This window comes from Heloderma suspectum, chromosome 5 (genome assembly GCF_057233095.1).
Source record: "Heloderma suspectum isolate Gila_16-S chromosome 5, 16-S_ref, whole genome shotgun sequence".
In the NCBI taxonomy this organism is placed as follows: Eukaryota; Metazoa; Chordata; class Lepidosauria; order Squamata; family Helodermatidae; genus Heloderma; species Heloderma suspectum.
The window spans coordinates 217,426,682-217,446,957 of record NC_139462.1 but is presented as its reverse complement, the minus strand read 5'-3'; the positions used below and the strand labels follow the sequence as shown (position 1 = coordinate 217,446,957).

The 20,276-nt window shown below is 38.6% G+C and overlaps 1 protein-coding gene across 3 annotated transcripts in view; it reads left to right on the top strand.

Annotated features, from left to right (window-relative positions):
- Positions 1–19,837, top strand: part of UBE3C (ubiquitin protein ligase E3C) — a 79,544-nt gene extending 59,707 nt beyond the window's left edge. For all 3 annotated transcript variants that reach the window (XM_084859288.1, XM_084859291.1, XM_084859290.1), the window contains exons 19-23: positions 4,341–4,553; positions 8,248–8,436; positions 8,555–8,621; positions 13,638–13,768; positions 17,801–19,837. In XM_084859288.1, the coding sequence (XP_084715414.1) occupies positions 4,341–4,553; positions 8,248–8,436; positions 8,555–8,621; positions 13,638–13,768; positions 17,801–17,971 (771 nt within the window). In that variant the 3' untranslated portion in view covers positions 17,972–19,837. The remainder of the gene's footprint in view (positions 1–4,340; positions 4,554–8,247; positions 8,437–8,554; positions 8,622–13,637; positions 13,769–17,800) is intronic.
- The last annotated feature ends 439 nt before the right edge of the window (positions 19,838–20,276 follow it).

Sequence of the window (20,276 nt, the reverse complement as noted above, 5' to 3'; positions counted from 1 at the left end):
CCATTTTTGCCTGGAATTTACCTCTGATGTTTCTAATTTTCTGGAAGAGGTCTCTTGTCCTTCCTATTCTATTATTTTCTTCCGCTTCCGCGCATTGCTTGTTTAAAAATAATTCCTTATCTCTTCTGGCTAACCTCTGGAATTTTACATTTAATTGGGCATATCTCCCCCGATCACTGTTGCCTTTTGCTTTCCTTCTTTCTTGGGCTGCTTCCAATGTCTCAGCAGACAGCCATCTTGCCTTCTTGGTTTTCTTTTTCTTTGGGACGTTTTTTGTTGCCGCCTCCTGAACAATGTTGCAAACTTCTGTCCATAGTTCTTCTGGGACCCTATCTACTAAATCTAGGCCCTTAAATCTGTTCTTCACTTCCACTGCATATTCATTGGGAATATTCGTCGTTCACCACCAGCACCGTCAGCTGCTAGCCGTCCTTTTGGCTTTGAGCTAGCTGCGTCATCACATCTGGGGCTAGTTGAACTTATCCTCTGTTCCTCCCCAGTAGCATTTTGACCATCTTCTGACCTGGGAGTCCCATCTTCCGATGGTATACCGACATATCTCTGGTAGTACTGATCCATTTAGTTTTCATGGCAAGAATACTGGAGTGGGTTGCCGTTACCTTCCCCAGGGATCGTATTTAGTCTGACCTCTCTGCCATGACCTTCCCGTCTTGGGTGTCCCTTCACAGTTTAGCTCATGGTGTCATTGAGGTGCTCAAGCTCCAGCACCACAACAAGATAACAATTTTTTTGCTGGAGAAAGGTGCAAATACTGGGTTTTTAAGAAAAAGGATATAGATGATAAAGCCCATTTTTATTCATTAGTCAGGAAGAGCAATGTGATACATCAGGGAAATGTGTGTTAGAAAATGTTAAAAGCATGGTTTAGCCTTCCCCAACCTGGTGCCCTTCAGATGTTTTGGACTACAACTCTCAGCGTTCCTGACCTTTGGCCTGCTGGCTGGGAAGTTGAATCCAAAGCATCTGGAGGGCATCAGGTTGGGAAAGCCTGATCTAGTTGATCCTCACATTTTCTCCTTTTTCGAGGAAAAGTTCTTTTGAATCTGGCAGAGGTCAGAATGACGTACAGGTATGAGCAAGGCATACTGCTTCATTCTTGTCCCTTGCCAGTTGGGAATATTCCATCTTGCTCATCTGGTCATTAACTAAGGTCATTGTGTTCTTGCTGTGATCATAGGATCATAGAATAGTAAGGTTGGAAGGGGCCTATAAAACCATCGAGTCCAACCCCCTGCTCAGTGCACATGCCTGACATAACATGCTGAAGAGCCCCAGGCACTCCTAATTACTCTCCAGCCCTAGTTTTTCCATTTGCTTCATCTGCAATCATTGGATTGTGTGATGTGGTGTTCAGTTTTTTCCTATGTTCTGCTTAACTTTCTGGTCATGCAAAATCATCTCTGAGATCATCTTGTGTTTTTAATTATAAGCACCATAGACATGGGTGTCATAGTGGTTTTAGAGCCCTATATATTAGTACTAGCTTCTTGGATTCCCTTGCCATGGGAGTTAGGAAGACCATCTTTTGGCCCTGGTGAATATAGGATTTAAATTTGAACATAAAAGGGGTAGGTGCCTCAGTCTGAAGTGGATTGGCTCATAATCAAGTTGCTTTGATTTTCAGTGTAATATACTATATAATTTACTTCTAGGTATGCCTAGAGTTGTAGTCTTAGGGCACTGCTGCTCCTCAGCCAGACCATATTATGTGCGAGCAAGCAAGCCCTAGCAAATCACATGTGTACTGGGAGCAAAGATACAATGTAACTCAGTTTTTATGCAGTAACTGTTGCTGGTAGGGCTAGAAGAAGATTGCATCACCAAAATGGGGCTGTGGCTTGTGTCTATGGTATAGTGTTTGTTTCAGTCCAAACACTGAATGAGATTCCTTTCTCTCATGTAATTTTTATTTCTTAACTTAAACATAAAGGATCAAGGTGAGCTTGACTTGGCCAAGGAAACTCCAAAAGTCAGAGCATTTATGCAATGTGAGGCTTGTTGTATTTTGCCACCTGGAAAGACTAGAGCTCAACTGTGATTAACTTAACAAAGAATTATTGTGCATTTGAGAGATGTTCGTTACAAAACTTAGCTTTTACTCTAATTGGAATATTAACGATTCATCTTACCTTGATTATGAATGTTTCTTTCCTCTTTTTTATTTGGAAGAACTTGGCTATGGAAAGCTGTATTTAATTAAAATGACAATCAAGATTGCACAATCAAGGTGGCCTAAAAATGCTTTGTATAGTTTTTAGATTAAGTTATAAATGTTTGCTCTGGAGCTACCTGAAGATTGATAGAGATGCATTTGAAAAGCATTATTTTTTTATTGATTCTTAATGTAGTAAATTACTAAAGTTATTTGGCAGCAAACAGAAATGGCCTGTGATGTTGTTCACATTTATTCTCCTGATAGCACCACAATTTGCATTAATTGCATTGCTAGTGCACTCACTTATATTAAAAGGCTTCTACTATAATTAATCCTTTTTATTTCAAATCATTTTGGCACAATTTCCAGCAATAAACACTCATAAAAGACAGACACTTGAAAAATAACATGCAGGTCCCTTCAATATACCTATTGCTATTTTCCCTTGACATGGAGTTATTGATAGGCTTCTAGGAGCCAGTGTTACATATGGTTAAGAATTAAGACCCAAATGAAAAATGGTAAGTGGATTATTTTGCATAAAAAATAGACGGTTCTTGAATCTGTGTAATTAACCTGTGTTTAGAAAATACCTTGATTTATGTCTACATTTGTATTTCAGTTGCATACATTATGGAAATTTAATTTATAATCCATTTAGCTGATGTGATCATAGTGTCTAGGGCCATCATTTATTAGTTCTTGTATATTAAATGCCTAAAGGCTTAAACCTGACTTGTGTTTTTAAAAGTGTGTGTGCGTGTGTGTGGGGGGGAATAGTACAACTGCAGAAATATTTGGTGAGTCATAGATGAAATTCCACTTTAAATTCCGGTAGCTTTGATATCTTTAACAAAGTAGTAGTGTGTGCGTTTTTGTGTTTCTAATTCAGAACAGCAAACATTGACCATACAGATTGTAAATTAATGATTTACACTAGAAGTTTACTTTTTAAATTCATCTACACAAATGAAGGTTTCAGTTTCCATGCCTGTGCCAAATCATTTAGTTGTGCTTATGGAATGCCTCTTTGGCTTTCATCTCGTTGTCCATATATCCTTGGTGGTAGGTCTAAAGTGTCACACAGCATCTAGGTGTTAAGATACCTTTGATGGGGCATCAATGGATGATTGGTGCTCTTTGCTGATATTTTAGGTTCTATAATTCATCATTGCCTTGATCTTGCGTGCAGAAAGTTTTGAACTGTTGGATTTTGAAATAATAGGATGTAGCATTTCTGCCCTCATATACATTAATATGCAGTGCAGGGGTATGCCTAACCCCCTAAAAGGTTGGAGTTAGAAATATGTAGCATAGAAATAATTCAAAACAAACCTAAAGTGGCAACAGTGACCTGATTTGCAAATAACTATTAACTATGGGTTAAACAAACCATGACTTGGTTGGCCACTGTGTGAACGGAATGCTGGACTCTTGGTCTGATCCAGCATGGCTCTTCTTATGTTCTTATGGGGCTGCGCAGCAGAGATCAAGAACTCTGCCTTCCACCTGCTCACCACTTCCACTTTGCCTTTTGTTGTTGGATAAAAACTCCGGGTTGTTTGTCCCACTACAACCCAGAGTTCTGGGTTCGCACATCACATGAAAGAACACAGGAACGTTCCTGGGTTGTTGTTTATGAAAGCGTATGCAAAACAGTGAGCGTATGGGAGAGAGTGCACTCGCTCACTCTGGTGGAGCCCCACCAATTCATGGGTTAAACAACTCATGAATTGGTGTTAACATGCAAACCAGGTCAGCCTCAACTTCCAACGTTCTATTAAACATTGTCATTAGCATGACTCTGTGTGCACAGATAGGGGCATCTCTAGGTGAAAGCTCTTTATTCTTAGCATTGACACATAAAGTGGCACATGGTTCAGTCTTAACACCAAAACTTCCTATAAATGTGTAGGAACGATGACTGCTTTAGAATATATGGATGGTAGGGCTGTCAAAGTGAAAGCCTGGTGAGGGTATATAAAGGAAGAGAGACCCTTATATTATTTTTAAGGTCAGAAAATTACCATGTTGCTAAGATTGGTCTTTTTAGTGGTGAATTTAAATGGAAGTTTCTGAAATGAAAGAATGTATTAAATATTCAGATTCTTCAGGTATATCAAAATGGGTGAATTAATGTTCAACTCTACTTTTTTTTTTAAAGGCTTTATATGAAAACATGCTTGTTGAGCTTCCATTTGCCAGTTTTTTTCTCTCGAAGTTGCTGGGGACAAGTGCAGATGTGGACATTCATCACTTGGCTTCACTAGATCCTGAAATGTACAAAAACCTGCTTTTCCTGAAAAGCTATGAAGGGGATGTTGAAGAACTTGGGCTGAACTTTACTGTGGTGAATAATGACCTGGGGGAGGCACAAGTAAGCAACTTCTTTTTTCCATTCCTAGTGTAGCCAGTTAACTATTAATTTCACAGCAACATTTGTATTCAGATGTTATAGTGATAAGGCACGTGTGCAACAACTGCTGTTTGTGCAACATGGAGTCAAAGCATACAGACTCTGATTATTTCATTGCTTTGGATTGACACTCATCAAACCAAAGGGAGTCAGCAAATGTGGCAAGGGGCGCTTGCTTTTTTATACCAAGTTTTACTGTTGTAAAAGGGAAATTATTACATGATGTACATGAGATTAGATGAAGAATGCTTTGTATTGGTATGTTTTTCAATTTAAATCAGAAGCACTTAATATGTTTGGATATACAGAAAATACTTCTTTACTAGTGCCAAGATGTTTGTTTCATTATTTGTTGAATTGTCTTCAGAGAGTAGTTATTGTAGTTAATGACTCTAAAATGCTGACATGGATTGTATAAAATAATGAATTGAGAGATATTCAGGACAACAACATGATAGGTAACTTTATATGGTAGATAATGACCAGAATGGAAAACACAGCATTAGATTACCAAAGGAGCCCTCCACTATGTGAAATATAGCCACACTGTCCTAGCTTTTGAACCTGAGATGACCAACAACAATTTGAATTCTGAAATACACATTTAAGTTTATGTTTATCAAAGAGCAGTCTGAAGTGAAATGTGTGAGCTACAAGTAGTCAGTATCTCTAGACATTTAGTAAATATCTTTGGGACATTAACACCACAACCATTTTCTGTTTCTGGACAAGACATTTCACATTTAAGGGCAAGATTCAGACTAAGTTAGTTGTACTTGTACTTAGTAGAAATCAGTGGGACTCAAATCATGATTAACTTGTCCCATTGATTTCAGTGGGATCTAAGTTCAACTTATTTGATCTGGATTCAATCCATTGTTAGTTTGGAATAAGCCAATTCACAAATTGAGCTCTGTTTCAATCGTGGGTTTAGTTTGCAAAGAGTATATTGGCTTGGATCCAAAAGAACCACACAATTGGTTCCATGTTCTGGGCTTGTGCAGACCCCAGCCCCTTTATATTGCATAGCAGACTTTTTCTGAATCTGAGGGGAGTTTGAAAAGAAGCTTGTGATAGCAAGGGGGTCTGAGCAAGCTCTTGGGTACACCTAAAGCACCTCTTTGAATCCCACCCATTGTAATTGCTTCCAGTGAGTTCTTCTGAGGATATCTTCTGTGAAAGAATTGAACGAGAATAATTTCATATGTTAAATGGCAGTATTTATAAGGAAGCAGTTCAGTTACCATTAAAGAAAAGCTGTTATAACTTGGAGGAATGCCAGTCTTAGGTACAGTCCTAATCATACCTACTTGGTGATACGTACCATTGAAATCAATGGGATTTCTGAGTAAACCCCAGTAAGAGTGGGTTCTAAAACCATCTATCCCCAGAAAGTCTATCAGATGTTTGGTAGAGAAATCAGAGGTAACGGAAGGCTATTGAAAACAAAGCTAACAAGAACAGCAATGAAGCCCTGTTCACACCGGCCTAAACTTGTTTAGGGTTTAGACATGGTACTGCTGCTTGTAAGAATGCTTATTGTAACTGCCTGTACAAAAAGACTGCATTCAATGCATTTTTGTCAGTTGTAAAGGTTCCATACTACACTCCAACAATGAACCACAGTTTGTCGGAATCAGGCCTTTGTCTTGAAATAACTGAATACTTTAATTACACTGCATACTGAGTGCTCATAATTGGGTTTTCATTTAAGAACCAGCTTTATTGCGTAATAAATAATTGCTTAATAAACAAATTCCTAAAAAATTCCTAATAAATACACTATAAATCTACCATCATGAATTGCAGTGTTCATGATAGTTCTCAGACATTAGATATAGAAAGCTGTCTTATACTGAATCAGACCACTGGCCCAGTTAGCTAAGACTAAGTTCTGATATGGTTCACACAACATGGCACAGCTCCTCATGGGTTATTGAACGCACAACGAGCTGCAACAGCTGCAGGCACCACTTTGCATATCCAGCCTCCCACTCAGTGGTTGTCTTGTCATGCAAACCCAAGGTTTAACAACCCTCGCATAATCCTTGGTCTGTTCTAGGGTTATGTGAGGGTTGTTTAGCCCTTGCTTAACCCATGCTCACCAGGTTCACATGACACGACAATCCTTGAGTGGGGGGTGGATATGCCGAATGGCAGCCACATGCATACCACAGCCTCAACATGGGTTAAATAACCCACAGTGGGCTGTCACGTCATGTGAACCATCCCACTATTTCTATGATGAGCAGCAATGGCATTTTAGGGTTTCAAAAAAGTGGCTTTCCCATATTTACCTGGAAATGCTTCGGATTCAATCTGGGACTTTTTACATTCAAAGCATGTGTTCTACCACTGCGTTACAGCCCTTCTATTACTTTAAAAGTCTTACCCTTTTTAAGGAAAACAAGTTGTAAAATGTATTGACAAACTTGGCTTCATAAAAAAGTTGAGTGTGTTTGGATTGTGTTGATTGGAACTCACCAACGTGCTATGGAGAGCTTATTTAGTAGAACAGTAGCTCCAAATAAATGTGCATTACTATGAACGTGGTTATATTTTTCTTGGCAGTCTTATACAAAAGAAATCCAACCCTGGAGACTTCTAGGCCAGGGTGTGTTCTCATATTTGTTTGATAGGGGGTCAGAAGGTTGTGAGTAGTTTTAAGTCTACCTATGTGTGCCAGTCGCAGCAGATTCTGGTTTTGTTCCAGAAATAATATATGACTGGAGGGAACAGGAATGAGAGTGTTCAGGGTACTTCTTCAGGATACTTGAGCCCCCCCTTCGTGTGCTTGCATGCAAAAGGACGGTGTTGCTGCAAAGAAGTTGCTGCACCAAAGCCCTTGGCCCATTTGAGGCAAGATCTGACATGGCTTTGAGATTCCCATGGTGGTGGTTTTGCTGAGCCCTTACTATTCCAGAAACTTTGAAGCATACAAAGCACAGCCTAGCATGACCTGGTGATATCCTGAAATAGATGCAGAATCCACTGGAATGTGACCTCTGCAGTTATCTAAAATGTTTGGGAAATCCATAACAGATCCATGAATCTTCTCTGGAGTTTTCTAGAGTAGAACCATTTGATTCCTTGCTCCATCAAAGCTTTCCTGACTGGAACTGCTGGCTTTTGTTCATCCATAATTATATATTAAAATATACGTGGTCAAAATTTTAAGTGTATTCTTAACAATGTTGCATGTATACTTTAATTGCATTTTGCTGGTAAAGCCTCCAATGTTCTTTTTTGGATGAAGTTATTTTTGGCTTCAGTGTGTTCAAAATGAAAATGAAAGCTTTGAAGATAAGTATATGCCCGTTCTCCTGCACAGTCTTAAATAGACTCTATAGTTACCTTATGCCACCTAGTGGCAGAAGTTGTGACAAAATAGGCCACATTGGTTTCCCTCACTACCAAAATTTAAGTTGTATGCACTTCTAAGCAAGGACTGATTTTTGTTTGTTACTCTCAAAATTCCCATCTGTATTAATAGTATTCCATACAAATTTACATTCATTATTGATTAAGTTTGGGATGTATGGATTGCTATGCCTCAAAATGTAATGAAAGATGGTATTAAGATTTGGGGTGAAAAGAACAAGTCGTTGCCTAGAGAGTGTGACATTTATTTCATAGAAATTTTTGTGTTTTATAGGTGGTTGAACTGAAGCCTGGTGGAAAAGATATTCCTGTCACTAGTGCTAACCGAATTGCATACATCCATCTTGTGGCAGACTACAGGTTAAACAAACAGATAAGACAACATTGCCTTGCATTTAGACAGGGTCTTGCCAACGTTGTTAATCTTGAATGGCTTAGAATGTTTGATCAGCAAGAAATTCAGGTATTATTGCATAACTCTATGGAGAAAATAATTATTTTAGTAATACAGGGTTTTTTTACGAAGTTTTGAAAGTCCTGCCAGAAACTAAAACTATATCTTTCTTTCCCATCCATTCTAGGTTTTGATTTCTGGTGCACAGGTTCCTATTAATCTAGATGACCTTAAAACTTTCACAAACTATTCAGGCAAGTATACTGTAATTAAACGAGCTCTTACAACCCAAAATCAAGGGCATGACCCAGGGAAAATCCACCACAATTAATTCTTGTTGATTTCAGTAGAAGAATGAACAAAATAGTTAACTTTTTCCCATAGAAAATAAGGAGATTTAAACCTGCTTAGTTTTTAACTGGATCATGTCCCAGTTCACAAATTCTAAGAAAAATATTCAGGTTTGCTTTTTTCAAACAACTGGCCCAGTTACAATTTAGTGAGTTTTAATGGGAGATCAATTGCCATAATATTGAAGATAAAATGTACTGGTGCATTGTGCCTTGATATTTTCATGTTAATTAGTAGGTCTTCAAGTAAGGGGGTTGCTTGATTGTGTTTTTAATGCTATATTTAAAAAAAATGTCCTTCCCCATTCACCATGATTGGAAGCTTCTGTTCCTTAAGGTGTAAATTATCTTAGCTTTAGTATTCTAAAAACCATTTGAAGTTTTCGGTTGAGAGGCCACACCTCTATTGCTTTCACTGCCACTCACTGTGCCCCATCCCACACGGTTCCAGAGGGTCCTAGGTGGTAGGGCACATGAGACTGCAGTGGAAAAGAGAAAGCAGGAAACTGTTGCATGAGCAGAGTTCCACTTGAGCTTCTCTGGACCCAACCCCTTAACTTTGTATATAATTAAAAGGTTATAAAGGCAGCTGACCTATCATCTTGAAACTCTTAAGAACATCAGAAGAGCCATGCTGGATCAGACCAAAACCTATTTAGTCCAGCATTCTCTTCCGACAGTGGCCAATCAGATGCCTGTGGGACACCCACGCTGCACAGTAATGCAGTAGCACCCTCTTCCTTGTATTCCCAGCTACTGGTATACGGCCTTTGGTACTGGAGGTAATATATAGCCATCATTTTTATGAACTGCCCAGAGAACTCTGGCTATTGGCAGTATAGAAATAAAGATCATCATTATCATGACTAGTAGCTATTGCTAGCCTTATCCTCCATGAATTTGGCTAATCCCTTTTTAAAGCCATCCAAGTTGGTGGCCATTACTACATCTTGTGCTAGTGAATTCCATAGATTAACTGTGTCGTGTGAAGAAGTGCCTCCTTTTATCTGTCCTAAATATTTCACTATTCAGCTTCATTGGATGACCCTGGACTTTAGTATTATGAAAAAGGGAGAAAAATGTTTCCCTACCCAATTTCTCCACACCGTGTATAATTTTATATAGCTCTATCCTTCTCTTGAAGGGCCGCGGTGGCTTAGTGGTTAAGACGCTGAACTGCAGACTGGAAGGTCGGCAGGTCAGCAGTTCGAGACCCTGGTGCTGCGTGACGGAGTGAGCTCCCGTCTTCAGTCCCAGCTCCTGCCAACCTAGCAGTTCGAAAGCAAGAAATTGCAAGTAGATAAATAGGTACTGCCTCGGCGGGAAAGGTAACAGCGTTCCGTGCACCTCGGTGTTCAGTCATGCCGGCCACATGACCACGGAAGCGTCTTCGGACAGCGCTGGCTCTTCGGCTTAGGAATGGGGATGAGCACCGCACCCTAGAGTCGGACACGACTGGTTGGGGACACCTTTACCTTTATCCTTCTCTTACTAAGGATGTACGGATTTTGTTAAATCTATTCCATCTGTGTTTTGTGGATTGTCAGGTATCCTTCATTCTGTTGTCCACTCATTGATGGCATTGGATATATTTTTTAAGGGATGTATGAGAATTTCGTTACTGTTTGCAAATGCACATTGGCCCTAATGCACATTAGCACAAACGCACACTTGTGCAAATCCCCCCCTCCTCCCCAAAAGTTAAAAACTAGTCTGCAAGTCCACATGACTCGGAAAAAGTTTGTCCGCTGCAGAATCCACAGGTTGGATTCATAGAAATCCGAACTCATTTGAATCCGTTGCTGATTTCTCCAACATCCCTACCCTTTCCTCACCCTTTTTCTAAACTAAAAAGCCCCAAGTATAACCTTTCCTGATTGGGGAGTTCTTCCAGCCCCTTGATCATTTCGGTTGCCTTTTTCTGCACCTTTTCCAGCTTTTTAGTATTCCTTTTTGAGGTGCAGTGACAAGAACTGTACATAGTATTCCAGGTGTGGTCGCACCATAGATTTGTATAAAAGTATTATGATATTGGCAATTTTATTTCAGATTCCTTTCCTATTGATCCGTAACATGGAATTAACTTTTTCACAGCATTTGCCCACTGTGTCAAAGTTTTCATCAAGCTGTCCACCCCACCCCAAGATCTCTTTCTAGGTCAGTTACAGCCAGTTCAGATCCCATGAGTGCAGAGGTAAGCAACATGGTGCCTGTTGGCCCCAGTTGGAAATGTTTCTTGGCAGCCACCGAGGTGCCCTAACCCTTCCTACTTTTAAAAAAATATTACTGGCAGCTGGGATTGCTTCAAAGCAAAGCGGAGGGGATCTTGCTGCGCCTGTCTCTTTTTCTCATGAATGCTTCTGGGCTACACATGGGGCTCAGAGACATTCTTAGGAAATGTAGAAGGCAGGTGGCTGCAGTACACTCATTTGTGGTGGTGTCCAGGACAGTTTCTCAAATTCCAAATGTGCCCACAGGCCCCAAAAGGTTGCCTACTCCTGTGTTAGCGTATATGTGAATTTAGGATTTTTTGCCCCAATGGGCATCATTTTACACTTGCTTACATTGAACCACATCTGCTATTTTAATCCCCATTCCCCCATTTTTGAGTAGGAATGTTGGAGAAATCCACAAAGGAGTCAAATGACCTTAGATTTCTGTGAATCTAACCCGTGGATTCTGCAGTGGAGTGGTTTTTCCCAAATTGCACAGATTCCATGGACTTGTGGACCAGTTTTTTTTACTTTCCAGAATTTTATGCTAATTTAGCTTTAGGAAAATACATAAAATAAAAAAACACCAGCCGAAAATGCACATTTCGCCCTAGACTAAAGCATGAAAATGTGAATTTGGAGGAGATGTGTACATTTGGGGGGGGGGATATTTGCATTTTCACACTTGTGAATTTGAGCAAATGAGAATTTGCGCAAATGCAGGAAATTGGGAAAGATCTGATTCTGTCAATGAGCAGACAACAGAACAAAAGGCACCTGACAATCCTTGAAATGCAAATGTAACAGAATTTTTTTCATCATGAAATTTTATTTCAAAATAAGGTTAACAAAATAAAGGCAACAAAAAAAGAACATACATAATAATAAATCAAAATCACTAAAGAAACAAACGAATACACTAATTATAAAACTTAATCTTTAACTGATATGCATATGGAACATCTATAATAAAATAGCCTAAGTAGGAGCCCAGTACCAAATGAAAGTAAAACTACAAGTTATACAACATATAAAAAGACCGTGTGCAAGTGTATGTCATTTTGTATGTATGAATATATTAATCAGAAGAAATATAGGCAACTGTACTTGGTTGGAACTTTATCAAAAGTTTGAAGTGCTTCAACGTATGAAATGAATGGAACCCATGGTGCCATAATAGTGTTCTTCAAGTTAGGATTCCTTGCCCACTGCACTTGCTGAATAAGTTTATACATATTCATAGTCTCCCAAATTTTATTAATCCACTTCTCTTTAGTTGGTTGCTTTGAAGACTTCCATTTACATGCTATACATAACTATGCAGTTGTATATAATTGCTTAAGAAGGTATTTATGCAGGAATCCAGGATCATTAGATTTAAAAAGATGAAGCAGCATTTCTTTAGGAGTTACCAGTGGTCTAACACAAGGAAATTCTTGACAGTAATCAGCAACTATGTTCCAAAATTCCGACACTGTAGAATATTCCCACCAAAGATGAAAGTATGAACCAGTGTGACCACACCCCTTCCAATAATATTGACTATAATTTGGATGTATTAGGTGAAGCCTTGCAGGAGTAATGTACGACCTACTCAGAACTTTGTATTGTTCTTCCTTTATATTAGTGTTGACTGAAAAAGATGCAAAAGAAGTCCAGATACACTGCCAATCATCTTCTTCCAAAGACTCACCTAAGTCAGTCTCCCATGCCCGCACATGGGATGGCTTGTCATCCAATAATGGCATTTGGAGGATTTTATAAATAGATGATATTGAACCTTTATGTGAAGTAACAGCAGCTTCTATAAAAGATTCAAAGGAAGTAAATGGGCACTTGGCTGCCTTCTTAATGTGATTCAGGATAAGAAAGTGATGCAGTTTCAGATACTGGTAAAAAGTACAGTTAGTTCAGTTGTTTTCAAAACATCTGTATAGGAGAGAGGTTTCCCTTTATTAAATAAATTAAAAAATCTATAAACTTTTGCTGCTAACTATGCACAAAAATCCATACATCCCTAGTTTAGAGCAATCCTTTTGGAGTTCTTTGCTGTTTAAATTTTTGTTTAATTTAGTTGATTGAAAGTCCTAATTATTGTATATTATTATTTTGTATTGAACCTTTTTTTCATGGAGCTCAGACCCATAAACTTGAGGTTCCAGGATTATCTCCCTTGCTAATATTGGTCTGAGTCAGATCTACATAGGCTTGGAGATTAACTACCTGAGGTCCCTTCCCTCACTCATGTGCAGATCAATTCCCTTTGATTTGGCTGTTTTTCAGAACCCTGGGCTGTTTCCAAAATGTGTAGAATCTCAGTGTTGCTAATTCAGTGCATCCGTGAAAAAGCTGACCACAAGTTCTAATTATATGGCATGGGATATGCCATTCTATTGTTCTCAGTCCGCACAGTTCAGATGTGGCAGATGGCTCAGCACATGCTGGTTGCTTTGCTGGCACGTATAGACTACATACTGCACATCTGGCTTCCTGGACTGAGTACTGTAAGAACTATGAACAAAAGCCACAGAGAATAGTAAGGTAACATGCTGCATGGCAACAACCTTTAATGAGCATCTGTGTGACGCATTTAAATTGTTGAAATGTATCAGTATGATCAGAATACACTATTGTTACCTTCTGATGATGTACAATAGCAGTGCTACTCAATTTTAATGCAATTTGATTTACTTTTGAAAAATTGCAGGTGGCTATTCTGCAGATCATCCAGTAATCAAAATCTTTTGGAGAGTTGTAGAAAGTTTCACTGATGATGAAAAACGTAAATTACTCAAGTTTGTCACAAGCTGCTCACGACCTCCGCTCTTGGGGTTTAAGGTATCTGCTTTCCTATTACAGCCACAATCATGATTTAGCAATCTAAGAATGCTTTAAGAATTAAGGAAATTATACCCTAAGGGGGTACACACCATTTGCAAGATGAAGTGTTAGAAATTATGTGTGTGTGTTAAATAAAAGACTGCAATCCTATACACCTGGTAGTAAGCTCTATTGAACACAATACTTTTGAAGTAGCCGGGTATAAGATTGTGCTGTTAGTTGTCTTTGTGCTTAAGAAGCTCATTCTGTAAAGAAACTGAGCATTCTAGGCCCAGTGCAAGGAATGGAACCAGACTGCTGGTGCTTAACATAAAAAAGGTGGCAGAGCTGCTTTTAACGGAATCTTAGGGGAAAGGTGACAGGAGCTGGGAAGCATCCTGTTTGGACTGAATCAGCCCTAGAGGGTGAAAGTAAAACTGTTTTCAATTGCCCAAATGAGGATGGGGTGGAAATAAGCCATGAGCATATGATAAAACATGATAGCCAGTCAAAGAGAGCTAAGGGCTGTAGCGGAAAATGCACAGACAAGAGACATCTGGAGAGGGACACCATGTATAGGTGTTTCTATGTGACTGATGATGTGGGTAGCAGTTTCAGTAACACCAGGCTCCATTGAAATGAATGGGATCTATGGAAGAGAGATTGGTTACTCCCTTACAGGGACTTGTACCTACCTGGTAAAAGCTACACAATGCTACACATGCCTTATTTGGCATGGGGAAGTGGAGCAGAGAAGAACTGTTTCCTCCATTCTTTATTTATTTCATTTCTATACTGCCCAATAGCTGAAGCTCTCTGGGCGGTTCTATGTATGATGAGAGATTCCTGGTAGCTATTACTGATGTCTGATGAGTACTTTGGTTGATGAATAACACTCTTCTGTCGAATACCAAGAGCAGTTATTCAGTTGGATCCAGATTCAGTCACGTGCACCTGAGCTGGTGGAAGCAGCTCGTCCTCCCCACAGCAGCTGCTCCAGCCCCCTTAAAATGCTACACAGAGGGTCAGGGGCCCCTGCTGAATGGGGTGAGCTCTGCACAGGGGAATGCCTGAAAACTGGGCAGTGGCACTTTCTGTGAGCACAGCACTTCCTAGATCCAACCCATTGTTTGCCCACAAAGTGAGGTAGTGTTACCATGCTGTACCCAAGCAGTATAGGAATCTTCAGAAAAGTAGTATAATTCTGTGTCTATAATAAATGCTGCTGCAGTACTTTGAAGATGAAGAGCACCATGTACTGTAAGTAGTAATTAGCATTTGCCATGAAATAAGTGAATTCATTTACTGAAAAAAACATATTGAGGGCACCAATTAGAGCAAACTGCCTTCAGTAATTAATTGTACGTAGCTGTATTAAAATAGAAGATAATTAAATGTTACTGTTAAGAACATAACTTTCTAATAGGCTGGCTTTGAAATCTTGTCCATACTACATCGTGGAACCTTCACCTTTTGCTAAAGTTAGTTCAGACTCATTTCGAAAAACGCGATGTGTCTTCGAGTACTTTACTTATAAATAGCGCAGTCAGGACTTGCACCATTTTTTTAAAAAAAAGAGAGTCTGCCAGCAGCTTGAGCTCCCAATAACATATGCTAAAGCTAATTAAAGTTTAATAAGTTTAATAAATGAGATGGTTACAGACAAAAAAAATCATTAAAGTGCAGTTGGAAACTGTTAAGTTCTAATCAGGTCACACAATAAATTGATGATGCTTCTCGCTTCCCTGCAATTGCAAATTCCCGTTGCACAGTATTTAATTATGCAACAAATGGTGCCCTTGGCTTGACATTTCAATATAGAACTTCATTTTTAACACTTTTAAGGCTTAAAGTAGGAAAATTCAATTAGCATTTTGAAAGGAACACTAAAAATACAGCATTTTAGCTATGACATACATTTTAAAGCCTCCATTTAAACAATAATTTAACTTAAAATCTCATTAACCTACTGGCTTGCGGTGTTAGGGTTTTTTTTTTCTCTTTCTTTTTCCTTTTCTTCTCTTTTTCTTTTTGAAGTTTCTAAAACCAGATGATCTATTTTCACTCACCAAAGCATTTGATGAAATCGATATACTCTTGCCAAGGAAAGTAGAGCTTTGGACATGACATGTAAATGTATTTTACGCCGCTGTTTCAGGGAGAGATATTTTCTAAGAGATGAGAAAAACTATACTTAAAATCTTAGAGAAACTCCTTTACAACTTCACAATGTTTTTATTCTATCAGAGGCAGAGTCCGTAAGTCAGCCTTCCCCAACCTGGAATGGCTAGTGGATGGCTAGGAGTTGTAGCCCAGCATTTCCAGAGGGCACCAGGTTGGGGAAGGCTGCCTTAAGTGGTCTCTGTAAAGCAGGAATGAGCAACATATGGGCTTTGACCAACATGTATCCCCAAGGAACTTGTGTGTGGTTTAAGTTTACAGTATTCTGTAAAAATAATGTATTTACATTAACTCCAGTATCCTGGGAGTGCCAGGATACTGGGTACGGTATGAAAATAAGTTTTTGTTTACATTTATAAAGGGCACAAATATTAACAGTTGGGAAGATTTAGGGTAGCCTTTGTCACTCTGTGAGAGCTCTGAATATTCTGTAATTGTTATGTTTTTATTGCATTTTAATGTATTGTTTTAATCAATTTTAATTGGTTCTGTAAGCCACCTTGAGTGTCATTTTTGGTAGAAAGGCTGCATACAAATAAATAAACACATAAGTACTCCCCCAACATCTGGAACTACCACAACAGTCCTTAAGCTTTTGTTCAGAATGACATCCCAAATTTTCTGTAAGTAAGTGTTGTACTCCTGTAAGAGAAAAATGGTTTGAAAAATGGTCTTAAGATTCTTTAAATGTGTGTGTGGATAAACTCGTTTATTGTAGTTCTCTTATGTTTTTTAAATTGCACTGTAATATGCCTTGAATACCTTAAGTGTGTGTGTGATCCAGGACCTGCCTTCCATTGATGGAAGGGCTTCGTTTATGGAAGGTGCCTCTGCCCAATTTCAGGGGATACCTCCCTTCCTCCCACGCACAGCTCACCCCATTCAGCAGGGTCTCTCTGTGTTTTCAGGGGGCTGGAAGGGCAGCTGTGGAGAGAAGGGGGCAGGGAGATCTGGTTTCATCAGCCCAGTTTCACATGCCTAAATCTGGATTGGATCCAGTCTGTTCAATCAAAGTACTATGTATTAAAGAGTTATAGTTGACTTTAATTTATAGGGAATATGTTCTTGCTGAGCAACAATTGATGGAAATATTCAAGCAAGTAGAAGTTTTGTTTGCATAGCACACGGTAATACCTGAAATCAAGGTGTTTCTTTTAATTTAATCCTAGTCTTTTAGCTTTGGTGTTTTAAATCTGTATTTTAAATCTCTGCATTGCTGCTAGGTTTTATTCTGGTTGTATTGTTATATTGTGGTTTTAATGCTTTTTAATATTGTTTCATCCTATGCTTTTTGGTTTTAATTTTTGTGAACCGCCCAGAGAGCTTCAACTATTGGGTGATATAGAAATTAATTAATTAATTAAGGGGCTGGGGGCCCCATTGCTGTGTAAGCTTACAGAGGTTTATGCTAGTCCAGTTAAGTATTCTGCATTTAATAGTTGACCCCCATGCTGCATCACCCAGTTTGCACTGTTGTTAAGGAAAATTAAGGGGGGAGGAAACAGTCTAAAACACACTCATAGAACTATTTTCACAGTTCTTTGGATACTTTCCAAAATCTCAATTGGGCAGCATGCTAGTGAGCCATCACATTGTTGAAGAACTGACATATAAAAGTTACCTGATAGGGAAAAAACACTTTTTAGTCATCCATTTTTCAAGATTTCACATTAATTCCACAATTAGGGGTTACTGCATCTCCAGAAACTAATATTTTGTCCTTCTCATATAATTTTATTTGGGATTTAGGAGTTTCTTTAGAGCCGTAAAGAAAACGGTGCTTAGAAATGCTGATGAGATTATTTCTTCTCCTTTTTGGGAAGTTTGCTGTAATTGCTGTTTCATCTTTCCTTTTCCCCCTCCCCTCAGGAATTGTATCCTGCTTTTTGCATACACAATGGAGGCTCTGATTTAGAGCGACTACCCACTGCCAGTACCTGCATGAATTTATTAAAGCTTCCAGAGTTTTACGATGAAAACCTTATGAGGAGTAAGCTTCTTTATGCCATTGAATGTGCTGCTGGATTTGAGCTAAGCTGAGTTGAACTGAAGTTTTAATTGAATGCTCTGTTGAGGAACTAATCAGTGCCTACTCCATAAGCAGTACCCATACCAAGCAGATTAAGGGAATTCCATGCAGGTTTCTGCAATTCCTATTTGCGATCAAATACTCTCAAGTAGGTTTCAGTTTTAAAGCAAGATGTTAGCTTGCTGTCATTCATTAGCATTTAACTGCAGTGACGCTACCTTGTTCTGATTCAAATAAGGAATGCTGTGTGCAATTTGGTAGGCTTTCTGAGAAAGAGTGTATTTGGGCACAGTAACATCTTAGTGAAAATAACCAAAGATGAAGCATTGGCTTCTTGCTGTTCAAATATAAATAATTCCACAAGCTGGCAATAAAGCAATGTACAAAACAGCCCATGGGGAAGAAATAGGGTGATGTCCTTGGAGAGGGTAGCAAACAATTTGCAAGTGTCCTGGAACTAAAATATGATTAGTAAAAGTAGTTCCATGTCTTTTGAAGAGGCAGAAATTGTTTACAAATCTTTCTGCAACTGCCGTTTATTGCAACTGGGGAAAATGCATTTTTATTACCATGATAGTAAATGGTAGGCATTGAGAGAGAAATTTATTTCACTTGTGTTCTGTTTAAAAACAAACACCTTCAGTAAATCTGAGTGGACATGCCTATTCTTCAGTTACTACCTTAACCTGTGTCATGATCAATCAAACGTGTTACAATGTAACTAGCACTGTTTTTTTCTTTGCTCTGTTCCGTTTTCTCCTCTGTGCCTGTAGTCTTTTTTTTTATGCATCACACTTTGGCAAATAGAATACATACAATAGTTGTGACTTTGGAAAAGAAATACTTGTAACAGCTATTAAAATAAATTTGAACTGAAGCATTAGGCTTTACCTTTTATATATATGAAAGCCTGCAGGTGTTCACATACCCTCTTTAGCTTTCCTCACCTGAAATAACTTGCTTTGTGTAAAAACTGGGCTGTCCTTTGTTACTTGTCATGAATAAGCAACTGTGAATCCATTGGTTTAGCAAGTCTGCTTGGACATGGGGAATGGGAGTGTGTTACTTGACAATGTTTGATTGCCAAGGGAAACATTAATTTCATGTGAAAAGAGGTGGTTCAGAAGGGTCACAGCACTGGGTCAGCATTTGTTTTCACGTGCAATTCTCACTAAATTATTTTTTTATAATATAATTGGAACCTAAATCATTAACAGGTAGAATCAAGTGCATCCTTTATCATCAGTTTAAAGAGACCTGAATACTTTACAATCGGGGGCCACTCCATCGGTGGTCCCCAAGATGGAAAATTATTTTACTGCTGGAGAAGTTCCTGAATTTCATATTTAATTAGCAGTAAACAGCAATATATTTTAAATGTGCAGAAGAGCTCTGAGTGATTTTATGATGTTTACTAGTGTTAGTATAAAAATGTATAATTTCATGATTTGGATAAGAAATGAAGTGTTAAAAATACTATTTGTAGTCTCCATGTACAGAAATAAAACAATTGTTTTCTTTTTGATTTTGCCCTAAGCTGTTTTATTTATGGCAACTGTTACACTACTCTGCCTTTTCTGTTCCTGATGGTTTGTTTGTGTATTTATTTACAGCATGTTTACCCTGCTTTTCAGCCAAAAAAGGCTCCTAGAGTGGCTTACATAGATTAATAATAAGACAGTTGACTGCCCGCCTTGTGTTTTTTAAAAACATATATAGACTGTGGAAAGTAATACAGAAAGACTGTAGAAACCCTTAGCAGGGCAGCTGCATTCTCTTAAAAGCAAAACGTGAACACTTTCCTTTTTAATAGCATTATTTATTTTATAATCCGAAGCATTAAATATTTTTGGAATTATTTTTCAACTGGGTTCATTTGTTTGATTAAAATTGTCATGTTTGTAAGTTGTAAAATGCAAATTAAACTTTTTCTATTGAGTCATAATATTTTCAAGATTTTATTGGACTTGTGCCACATTATTATAATGGCTGGAAATTGTAGTTCCGCCTGTTCCACAAGCATATGGCACATAAAGGCACCGGACAAGAGCCAGTGAGCTACTTAGATGCACCCAATGAATTATTTAACTTTACTTTCTCCCCTACGCCACATTGCAAACTTTTGTTAATTCTGTTTCAGAGGTGGTTTTCCATGTGGCACAACAAGCTAGTCTTCAAGAAAAGCACCTATGGAGGTGTTGAACTGGTTGCATAGTTCTCTAGATTCTGGCCAGCTTCTATCAGACATTGTATGCTGCCCAAAATAAAATTAGAGTTTATACACATCCCAGGGAACTTTGGATATTGGGCAGCTTT